At 42.9% G+C, this 12131-nt stretch overlaps 1 protein-coding gene across 1 annotated transcript in view; it reads left to right on the top strand.

Annotated features, from left to right (window-relative positions):
* The first annotated feature begins 2950 nt into the window (after positions 1-2950).
* Positions 2951-12131, top strand: part of LOC123023826 (mastermind-like protein 3) — a 25638-nt gene continuing 16457 nt past the window's right edge. The window contains exons 1-2 of the mRNA XM_044430870.1: positions 2951-3068; positions 7159-7395. Of these exons, the coding sequence (XP_044286805.1) occupies positions 7198-7395 (198 nt within the window). The 5' untranslated portion in view covers positions 2951-3068; positions 7159-7197. The remainder of the gene's footprint in view (positions 3069-7158; positions 7396-12131) is intronic.

Raw genomic sequence — 12131 nt, 5'->3', positions numbered from 1 at the left:
GGTGGCCTCCCAGAGTGGGTATTCCAAAGGCAAGGAGTCACCACCAAATAGGCTCTCGCTCTGGCCACTGTTTACCGACTTCAGAAGAAACAAAGACTTCGAGAAAGGTTTCATATAACTACCTCAGCCTGATACAGCAAAAAGGAGTTTAACAGGGATTTAACTTGCTGTCTCCCACATCAGGTGACTTAAGTATGCATTTGTTGGTCCTAAAAAAGGAAGTGCTGGATTACTGCTGTGGAACATCAAGTTTTTATGTGTTTTGTTTTCTCCCAGACAACTAGATTATCATTGCTTGACTGTCCAAATGGCTGTATATTAAGCCTTAGTTCATTCCCAGATGAGGCTTAAACAGACTCTGCCTCATACATCTACCAAGAAGTTGGTATGAAATGCCTCTTTTCCCCATGTTGTAAAGGGTTCTGTGTGAGGAATGTGCCTTTCCCTGCACTCAGTGCTACAGAATAAGTTTGTTGATGCAGTGCTATTTATTTTATTTTTTTTATTTATATCCTGCCTTTTTCCTACAAAGGACTCAAGGCAGCTGACATCATTCTCCTCCTCCATCTTATCCCCACAACAACCCTGTGAGGTAGGTTGGGCTGAGAGTCTGTGACAGGCCCAAAGTCACCCAGTTGGCTCCATGGCCGAGCGGGGACTAGAACCCAGATCGTCTGAGTCCCAGTCCCAGCTCTTAACCACTACACCATACTGGCTATGGAGGCTTTGCTTGCACTAGTTCACCACAGATCAGTGCTCTGTTGAATCTGCCTTAGGCCACAGTGTACATCACAGCATCTATGCTGAAACTATCTCTGTTGGTATCATTTGCGATTGTATTTGCATAATTTACCCTGCACTTTTCTGAAGAACAAATTTTCCCATTAAAATTTATTATGATAAAAGATGGTGTGAACCCAGAAAAATGCCATCATAGCTTCTGTTATGTGTGACCCGCATCTTCCCACTCTTCCCCTTCTATTTTGTGCCATTCAACTGTGCCCAAAAGGTAACTGCAACTGTATGTGATGCTATTTTCAACCGGACTACTGGGTGGTGATTGGTGCCATTTCAGAAATCTACAACATAAGCTTTTGTGGGTTGTAAAACATACATTTATTCAGTGAATCCATCACTAAACAAGGATTTGAATTCAGATCTCTTAAAAGTCTAACACTATGCATTTGTTCCCAAAAACCATAGAGATTAGTCCCTAATGATTTTTTATTTGGAAGTCCTTGTGTGGCTTATTCTCTAATTCTGAAATATGGCATTTACTAGCATGTTATTAAATGCAAGGAAACCTGAGAATGCTGTCCAGAAAAAGACAAACTGTAGTGTACTGTACTGCCACAAATAACTCTTTCTGATCCACAGGCCAGCCTCACAGAACTTTGGGTGCTTTTCTGTTCTGTTTCTTTGTTTTTAACAATGAGAGCAAGGTACTGCCAGTTCTGACCTTAGTACTGGAAATCCTATTTCCTCACCCATAACATTGCCTATGGTGTGTATGCATGCAGACCCTGGGGGACAGAACTGGGGAAAAGGGAGGACGAGAGCTCTCCAAAAGGTTAAATAATTCTACTGTTTATTCAGTAAGACTCCCAACTCACCTTCTACGAGGCTTGCTCGTCTGAGAATATGCTTTTGCTTTTTGAGAAACCTATTGTGATGGCATTTGTAGCCCCCTTCCTTTGCTGCCACCTTGCTCCTCAGGATTTATTTTTTTTAAAAAATCCCTTCCTTGAGCTTTACTGCTCCCTCTCCCCAGCCCTGTCACAGCACAGATTATGCATTGTTCAGGGTTTGGAAATTTGACAGCCTGGGTTTGTCTCCACTCGCTTCCTGAGCTCATTAGTAAAGAGAAGCATGCTCTCTGGAAGAAGCAGAAGTGTCAGGATGGAGTCCCCTCAGCATTGCATTGAATCTGGGGGCTAAGCCAGTGTGGCGCTGCTGTGGCAGCCGTGGCCGTTTGTCTGCTGCAGCTCTCGATGGCGGTGGGAGAGTTGCTTCTTTGTTTTGGAAAAACAGTGAGATGCAGCAGGGTTCAGGGCTATTCTTCTGTCCCCATGTGCATGTGTGTGTGTGTGTGTTTTAATTTTCAAAAAGCCAGTGTTGGAATGGTGTTGGAATGAATAATTTGGCCTCTCACCTGAGCAGAGCCCAGAAATGTTCATTGAAAGTGGCTACGGGTGGTATAGAAATGCAATGTAGCATAATAAAGTGGCACGTTTGAAGAAGATGACCTGTTGTCCAGTCTACTTAGCTTCTACCACAGACATTCACTTCCTGAGGGAGAGTCAGTTATCATGATCGGAGACAGGACTTTTGTCACGCCCCTTTTTCCTTACTCAGGCTCAGTTGAATATTAATTCACCATATCTGGACCTTAACCCTCCTTTTCTCACCTTGCATGCCACCAGACCACTGTCCCTTTAGTGCAGTTAGCAAAACAGACGAAACAAGAAATCAGTTTAGTGGTTCAGTGTCAGATTGAAGAGGGAGGGTAGAAAATATCCCCACAGCAGCCAGCAAGCTCGTTTTCTTGTGTAAAGAGGGCCTCAAACCACCCGGGAATTCCTGGATTGTCTCAGGCTGTCGTGTGTGATGTCCATCATGCTGTACGAACACCATCTGTTCGGTATTATACTCTCAGTTGCCAGGCTACCTGCTCTGTGCTGTAACACTTGACTGCCTAGCTCTACGTTAGCAGCATTATCCCAGAAGTACTGAGGGGGAGGGGGAGGGAAGGGGAGGGGGAGGGAACAGTAGTCATGATTAAGCCATCTGCAAGCGAGGGGGAGGGGGAGGGGAGGGGAGGGGAGGCAGGAGGGAGAGTCAATCAGTCAGCAAGCCAGCCTGACAAGAGCCATGAAGCATCAGGCTTCTGATGCCACCTGCTGGTGTGCAGAAGGAATGTCACTCAAATGATTCTTACACACCTGCCACTCAATCTAGAGGCTGCCTGGACGTGGGTGGACTTAGAAGTGCACCTCTCCCCACCCGATATTCTGTACCGTGTAGAAGACCTCTACTCAAAGCTTAAGACGATTTCTCTGGTGCTCAAGGTATTATTAGCCTATACTCAGGTTCTCGCTTAAATTTTGTCGGGCTAAGAGGAGGAAGGGAAGAGGCAGAAAGTGTTCTCTAAAAGGCACATGCCTCCTTTCAGGCTGCTCTGCTCAGGGAAGCTTTGTAATTAAGTTTTAACCGCTTGGAAGAATTTCTGGCACATCTGTCCTGTATAACAATTGCCACTGGTTACACAAGGCAATGATCAGTATTGCTAAAAGGATTCTTTCCAGTCCTCTCTGGGAGTCCTCTGGCTGAGTCCTTTAAAGAGGAAATACGTATGTGGAAAAGGTCTGGGAAGTATACACATTTGCAACTTTCTTGCTCTGGTGGTGCATTCATTTCATAGAATCACAGACCCATAGTAGGGTTGGAAGGGCCGAAGAAGGCCATTGAGTCCATTGAGGGCACCAAGTTACACCATCCCACTCAGATAACTGTCTGTTTTCTTCTTGAATGCCTCTAGTGCAGAAAAGCATAAGATCTCTTTTGGCAACTGTTTTGTCTGTCTTTTATTTTGTACATAACGTAGAAAGCTTTCTTATTTTAGCATGTCTCCCTAGTCTCAGTTCATAATTCACTTTAGCTTTCCTGAATCTGTCCCTGCAAATCTTTACTGTCTGTTTACACTCTTCCTTTGAGGCTTGAACTCCTTTCCACTTCCTGTACATATTCTTCTTAGTCTTTAAGTTGTCACCTAACTTTTTGTGGAGTCATGAGGGTTTTTTTTTATTCTTTATCTTTGTTGGAATTAGCTGCTGTTGTGCTTTAAGAATTTCTTTTTTTAAGATTTCCCATCCCTCATGGACTCTCTCCTTTAGGGTGAGTTGCCAGGTGATTTTGCTGAACACTAACTTGATTTTTTTTTTTTAAATGGCCCTTTGAAGTCAACAATATGTGTTTGGTTGCAGCAGACATTTGCTATCATCTTAACAGAGAATTCAGGAATGGTGTGGTTGCTTTCAGGGAACTTGTGGTTGTTATTCCATCTTTGTTCTGGTAGCAGTAAGTCCTAGGTAGCTGTTCCCCTCATTCTTTTCCTCCACTTTCTGCTGGAGGAAGTTATCGGCTACACATGTGAGGAATCTCTTAGAAGGGTCCTGTTTGCCTGAAGGTGTCTCCCAGCAAGTATCAGGAAAGTTGAAATCACCCATGAAGACCATGTCATGTCTTATTGCAACACTGGATACTTGTTTTTCAAAGGTTCACTTCATTGCTTATAGAGTTCACTGCTTTAGATGAATGATGCCCCTCTAGTATCTCATCATTTTTTTCTGTTCAGTTTGGGCGTGGCTAATTCGAGCTCAGCTGCTCTCAGGTTTTCTTCTAAGAGGACAACTGTCTGCATCTGTCACATTTAAAGTGTGGGCAAATGTCAGGGAGAAGTACAAGCATCTTGCACTTGTTACAACTCACTGCCACTAGATGGCTTTCTCTGTCCATTTTTTCTGGATGGTTGTTTTTTCTGCTTACTGTAGCAGAGTCTTGTACTGGCTATGCCTGGGAATCAAAGGTAGGATTCTTGGGTTTAGTCATAATTTTCTTTTGGGGGGAGTGGATGGAGGTGTGTTAGGGGAGCATCTCCTTTGTCACTGTGGCTCTAGCACCTGTGGAGTAGGCCCCAGAGAGCCCCTATTTGGATGGGGGGGAGGGGGGATTTGAGCAACTGCCTTTTGGGGGCATCCATTAATCCTCTGACCCCCTCCAGTCCCAGGGTTTCCAGACATGCAACCTGGTGAGGTAGCAGAAGGGACAGAATCATTTGTACTCTATCTGTACTCAGTTGGCTCTTCCTTTTACTTGTTTTTTTGTTAAGGGTAGTAGTGACCATCTTTTTGCCTGGCATGGTGAGGGTTTGCTTTCTCCTCCTTCATTGTGGGGCCCCAGCATGGTTTGAAGACTCATCAATCAGTCCCCCAGTTTTTGGGGACCTGTTTGAGGACTCATGGGGTCATTGGATGACCAGTAATCACCTTCTCCCCCTTTTTCCCTCTGTGTTAATGGTGCTCTTACTTTGTTCAACCTCTTGGGTGCCATCTTGTCCTCACCTCCTCCTTTAATCCATTTATGTGGATTAATTTATGTGGATTAAAGTGCACACCCTTTAAATCTTTTTGGAATTTTTAAAAAAGCCACTTTCAGCTGGTCGGCTGTAATCATCCTGAGTAGATTTTACTATATGAGTAGATTTTATGTAGATAAACTGAGGATACATGATACTGTTCTGCTGCTTTATCAACTGGTCATTTACCTATAATAACAGAAATGAAACATGAGCCCTAAGTAGTCTTTTATGGTTACAGGAGTGCATTGGGGGTGTTGGCTGGATCTTGAACTTCTTGGGTTGCAAAGAACAACTGAGTTTAGCTTGGGGAAATCCTGATTTTTGTCCCCAGTTCTCTGGGCCATTCCTCCCATTCCTCTCTGCCTTTCTCTCCATCTACCTCTTCGCCGTTCTCTCCTATTCCTCAAGTACAAGAAAGAAAATAACCTGCAAAGATCATTGTTAGGCTTCAGAATGTCTTTCTTTTTAGAGTGTCTGTCAACTGTAATATTAGAAGGCATATAATCAAGTCAATTTGTTTGCTGTATACCCATTGCATGAAAAACATAAATGGAGTTTTAGGTGGAGTTCCAGTTGCCTGCACCACTATACTTACAGCAACTTAAGTTCCCACCCTCCTTTCTGAGATGCCTTTCCCAGCTCCTTCTCTAATTCTGGGTCATACCTGTTTTCCCCACCCATCTTACTTTCTGCTCACTATATTACATTACACTGCATTATTGCATTAATAGTAGGCTTGCTTCCCAAACAAGTTGCACTACCACACCATTAATTTCTCTCTCCTGCTAGCAAACACCATCAAAGTGGTTTAAATGGGGAGAAACTTGCAATATGATGTCCCACCCCTCCAGTCATGTATTAAATTAGAATCAGTTCAGAGCAGGGTCACAGGGATGGTAGCCAGATTGTGGGGGATGCCATATGAGATGAGCTGGGTCTTTTCAGCCTGGAGGAGACTCAGAGTTGCTCTTATAGTGATGTATAGGTATATGAATGGGTGCCACAAGGTAGAGGTCATGACCTGTTCCCCTGTGGTGGAGGAAAGGTGCAGTCCAATGGGGCAAAGCTCAAGGAACCAGGTTTCCTGTTGGATGTCAGGATGTACTTCCTGACCGTTAGGATCCCTGAGATATGGAATGGGCTTCCAGAGGAGGTGGTGGGAACTTCATCAGTGTGGGCATTCAAGGAAAGATTGGACAACCACATGCTGGGGATTACATGAGTGGAGTTGGGTGGACTAGATGGTCCAGGAGACCCCTTTTGACATTCTGTGTTTCTAAGTAAATAGTTCTAAGCCATTTAACAGATGGTTGATAAACACCAGTGTTTTTTAGCAAAAGTTAACACCTAGAGAATACCCAGTCTTTGACTATATTTTCTGCAGTCCACAGAAACCTACACTCTGCAGTTGAAAGAGTTAATGAATAAATGTTCAGAAACATTAGCTGTCACAAAATCTCTCAGAATGTGCAACGTTTTGTTGGAGCTTGCTCATTGGCTTCCAACCCACTGCAGAATGTTTTCTGTTGCCAGTAAAAATCCTAAGGGTGAGATCCTATGCATGTTTAGACAGGAAAAAAAGCCCTACAACTCTCAGCATTACCCAGCCAGCCATGATGATGGAGGCTACATGTCCCTCCCTTATCAAAGATTCAGGTATGTGGGAGAAGGGTCTTCTCTACAGTGGCACCCAGACTTTGGAACTCTGCCCCTGGAAACCTAGATGGGTTTCTCCTTGATGGCAATCATGGCACTTAGATGTCAAGGCAAAACTATTTTCATCTGGAGAACCTACAATATATTTGACAATTTTATTTTAAATTGGTTGTTTCTTTTAATCTAGTATTGATTTAAACTGTATTTTAAGCCCCTTTGATGTTACATTGTACATGTTGGAAAGATGTATAAATATGTTAGATTTTAAAAAGTCTAATTATAAGTTATGTCTAATCTGGACTGAAAGGCAACTCATAAATTTATGGACACAATATATCATAGGACTTTTCTGTTTCATGTTCTAGGACCAGCACACAGTGGGATTGTCTCGGTCCACAGGCCCCATGCAGGCCTCTGTGCCACCTAGCTCCAGTAACGTGGGCACCAGTCCTGCCAATGCCAGTTTCATGGCCAACCAGCCTCAAGCAGCCATTATGAAGCAAATGCTGATTGAGCAAAGGGCCCAGCTCCATATGATGGAGCAGCAGAAGCAGCAGTTTCTAAGGGAACAACGGCAGCAGCAGCAGATCTTGGCAGAACAGGTACTGTAGCCTTTTGCTCCGTATTACACAATACTCCCCAGCAACAGCTTGCCTTTCCTATAGTAATTGTAACCAAACTGTAATGCATGATGTATATACACCATCCTATACCTCCTAATCTATGGCAAGTGTAGTTAACTTGTTGCCCTTCAGCTATTTTGGAAGTACAGTTCTTGACCATTGGCTATGCTGGTTGGGGCTGAGGGGAGTTATAGCCCCCAAACCTGGAAGGCACCAAAGGTTTTCATGCTCTAGGACACTGGAGTTCCTGTGATTCACAAGCTGTTTCTAATAGTCCATACACAGGTTGAGGAACAGTTGAGAACAGCAGTATTGGTCCTGAACTTGATTTATTTTTGTGACAGCACAGAGACCATTTTGATCATGGCTGGATTACTGATACAAAGCCCTGGCCTCGGTCCCTTTTTTTTTCCCAGAATGTAGCACTATTAATTTTCCCTTTAAAAATGAGTAATTAAAGGGGCCCTTGTTAGTGGCCTGGCCTAGAGCCAGTGATTTTCATAATCTTGCACTGGTTTTAATAATTATGCTGAAACAAATTAAAAACTAATATGAGTTATGAATGTGCCTTGATTTGTAGACAAAATGAATGTGTGAAGCAGTCCTTTGAGACACCCCAGCAATTTCCATGCAGTTTGTGGTGGGATGGGGATGAGAACTACTGATCTAGAGGATTGGGCTTCAATGCGTGTGTGGGCCGTTGATATTTTTTGTCTATTTGGCAGCTTTGGAAGAACCATCTTCCTCTTAAACATGCTTCCATATACATACACTTCTAGAACTAACCAGAACTTTATGCAGGAATTCTCCAAGCCACCTCTGTGCACACTGTAAATGTGTCTCCTGCTTGCCTCTCAGTTCCTAGTCCACCTCACTGGAGGTGAGGCATCGAAGAGAGAAAGAAAAGTGTCACTGAATGGGAGGCTATTTCCATTAGGAGCAAACACCTTCATTTTCTGCACCTAAGCAAGTGTGCTGTCTGCAGACACACTGGATAATTTCTCACCATCAAACAGGAGGCCTTCTCTCAACTTTGTTTCTTGGTAGAGATGAAGAGCCAGGCATGCCTCATAAAGGAAATGGCATCTTCCATGGATTTTGAAACACAGGTGACATGCTGTATTGGTTTGCTGGCCTTTTTTTAATGTATTCCAGAAAGTAGTCAAAAATGAAGCAAGTTAGTCCCATTGGAATTGTTGGCCAGCTGACATATAAGTCTCATAGTTGGCTACTCAGAGCAACAGTGCTGTTACTCAGTTAATTTTTCAGCCAATCAAATCTAGATTTTGTCCCCCTGTGTTGATGGGGGAGCTATGGATCTTATGCTTTGCTTTTGATAGTAACTTCTCCACTGCTATGGAGCTGGGTTAGGTTATTTGAATAGGATGGCACAGAGTTCCTCTTGGACTATAGAGAGTCTTTATTTTGTGAGGCTGTGGTAGAGTGAATAGATTTGTCCATGACTGCTTGATTACATGGGTCAAGAGAAGGGAGTGATCTGGCAAAATCTTAAAATTAGCTCAGAATACAGCATAATATAATCTGAAGAGAATGAGTTTTTGATTCACACTTGTGGTATCTAGAGAGGATGTTAAAGCTTGGGTGGAAGAAGAATCTTGTGCAAACAGCTGGGTTGTTAATTGATGTTTTGTTATTGGGAGGTAGAGACTGTTGAATCAGCTGAACTGTCAGGGACTTCAGGGCTGGTGACGAGTCAGGAAGCTGTTAGGGTGACATCCTTGAAATTCATCAGAAGAAGGTGATGGAGAGGTAGGCTTATTCAGGTCCGTATGGCAGATGAACCTGTATGTTCAGCTTCCGGTGGGTCTGATACCATGTCAGAGAGTATTGGTTTAGAGCATCCCAAGTGCAGAGAACAGGAATATGGCCATGGACTAGCCTTTACCAAACCTTTTTACCATGAAGGAATCCCTGAAATAATTTTCACATCACAGGGAACCCTTGCAAAAAATATTGTAAGGATAGACCCTGAATTGAATGTAAATAAGGGTTGTAAATTGATCTTAATTAGTGCTACTTAAAAACATTAAAATTATTAACAATGTTGAATAGTAGTTACTGATAAGAGAAAGAAAAGCAATGTGAATAAAAATATCAGCTAAGACCATGTTATTTTGAAACTAAAAAAGAGAATGAAATTTATTTCTTTCATGTGATACCTGTGCTTCTTTTTCGCTACATGAATACTAAATTCTGTGCTGAACTTTTAGTATCAAGTTGGGGAAGGTGATTTTGCACCACCTTCCAAAGTCTGTGAACCCCAAGATACAATAAAATATTTACAAAATGTGAGGGGTGTACTCACTTCTGTGATACACTGTACCTGTGAGAAGCGTCCACCAGTCAGGTGCAAAGGCAGCAGCTCCCTTCTCTTCTTTGTCACAGCGCTGCACCCCAGAGATAGACCACCTCTGCCCATGGAGGCTTCACCAGGGGCCCACCACTTACTTCTTCCACTGCTCACCAGCTGGAGCTTGCACTCTTCCACCTCAGTGGCCAGCACCCATCTGCAAATTGCAGAGGTGTGTGTGATGGAAGAGGGACATGAAATAAGGGCTGATGCCAGGCACACGGAATCACCACCATGCCACTCTCCATGAGCCCGAGGCAAACATTCTTCCTGCCCCAGCATCTTCCCTCATGGACAGGGGCTCTCCCTGGGCACCCTCCCATCTCCTAGGGCAAGTGGAAGGACTCTTCAGGGAATAACTCATGCATATGTTTATATTATAAACACAGATGCATGTGAATATGAAAACACAATGTGAAGACAAGATACATGTTCTCATGGATCCCACAGCAACCTTTTGGGGAACCCCAATTGAGAAAGGCTGGCATGGACATTGCAGCAGGTAGTCAGTAATCCTGTAACAGTTTGCTTCTTGGATGCACACTTTAATACAGGTGAGAGGGTTGATAGTGTCAGAGAATCTGAGAGCAATGCCACCGAAGCCAGATTCATTAGGTTGGTCTCTTAGTAGGGTCACCTTAGACAAAATGATCAAAGCTGAGGTACCAGACAAAGATACAGCCATGCTCTTAAGGAGTAATGGTCACATCAGCAGAAGAGAAGAGAATGGATATTTGTAATGGTTATGGGAGCAGAGAAACTCCTGAAGGGCAGCTACTGAGCAGAAGTAATTGAAGGCAACCCTGGCTGAGCATCTTTTGTTGACGATGGCAGTGAAGCTCAAACTAACTCTGGTTAATATGGCCCAGAAGGCAATGATACACTACCTCTGACTATTATTACATTGTAAACCTTATGTTGAAAGAACCCATAATGAAACAAGAGATGGTGCCAGAAGATGAGGCTCCAAAGTTGGAAGGCACTCAGCCAGCTACTGAGGGAAAGCAAAGGACAAGTACCAGTGACGCATCTAGATCAAGGTCAAAAGGAAGTCTAGTGACTGACATGCACAGAGGTGAAAGGAGAGGCTTACGCTGCATAACACATACAGCTGGAAAGTGAGAAGTATGAATTCAGGTAAACTGGAAATAGAAAAGCAAGAACTGGAACAGTTAAACTTCACAGTACTTATATGAGTGAACTAAATTGGACTGGAAGGGGCATTTTCAGCCAGATAAACGCAAAGTCTTTTACTCTAGAAATGACAAATTCAGAAGAAATGGAATGGTTCTGCTACCAAGGCAAGATATAGCACTGGCAGCAAGGATAATGCAATGACTGACCAATTACTATCAGTCAGAATTCTTGGCAAACCTATCAAACATGTTTCAACTCTGTGCTCCAACAACAAATGTCAAAGAAGAACTTGAAAACAGGTTGCAGGTGTCCTAGAAGAAACTGATAACACATCAAAACAGACATGCTGATAATCATTCATGACTGGAAAAGAAAAGTAGAAAACAAAACAGAATCCAATGTTGTGGGAGAATTTGGCCTTCAAGTCTGAAACAAAGCTGGTCTCATAGATTTCTGTGAGGCCAACCATCCATTTATTGTAAATACAGATGTCTGTACACAAGAACATCACCAGGAAGCCTATACAGAAATTAAATAGACTACATAACTGAAAGTAGAAAATGGAGAAGCTCCATTCTTGCTGCCAGAACAAGACCAGGAACAGATTATGGTAGCGATCATGGAGTTTTAATAGTAAAATAATCAAAGCAAAACCAAAAAAGAAGCAAGAGAAGCAGAGCACCAAATTATAACTTCAGTAACATTTCCTGAGGAACTTAAAGTTCACATAAAGATCAGATTTTTATTACTGCACTCAGTTGTACTTGAACCAGAAGAACTGGACTGAAACCAGAAGAATGCAAATACAAAAAACAAACTCTGCATGGATGACAGAACAAACACAGTTGCTAAGGTCTGGTGAGAAGCAAAGGCAAAAGGCAGGATCAGAATCCTGAATGCAACTTTTCAGTGACTATCACAGAGGGACAATAAGAACCATTACAATGGACAGTGAGGAGAGAGAGAGAAAACAGAGACCTTTTCCAAAAGATTCAAGAAATCAAAGGAAAATTCAAACCTAGATTAGGATTGCTAGATTAGGACCAACAGCGGAACATATTATCTGACCCTAAATATTATGTTGTGAGCCGCCCCGAGGCTACGGCAAGGGGCGGCATAGAAATGTTTTGATAGATAGATAGATAGATAGATAGATAGATAGAAAGAAAGAAAGAAAGAAAGAAAGAAAGAAAGAAAGAAAGAAAGA

Source organism: Varanus komodoensis, unplaced genomic scaffold, assembly GCF_004798865.1.
Source record: "Varanus komodoensis strain SLA01 unplaced genomic scaffold, ASM479886v1 scaffold21, whole genome shotgun sequence".
Taxonomy (NCBI): domain Eukaryota; kingdom Metazoa; phylum Chordata; class Lepidosauria; order Squamata; family Varanidae; genus Varanus; species Varanus komodoensis.
The sequence above is the reverse complement of the archived record's forward strand: the minus strand, read 5'-3'. Positions and strand labels throughout refer to the sequence as shown.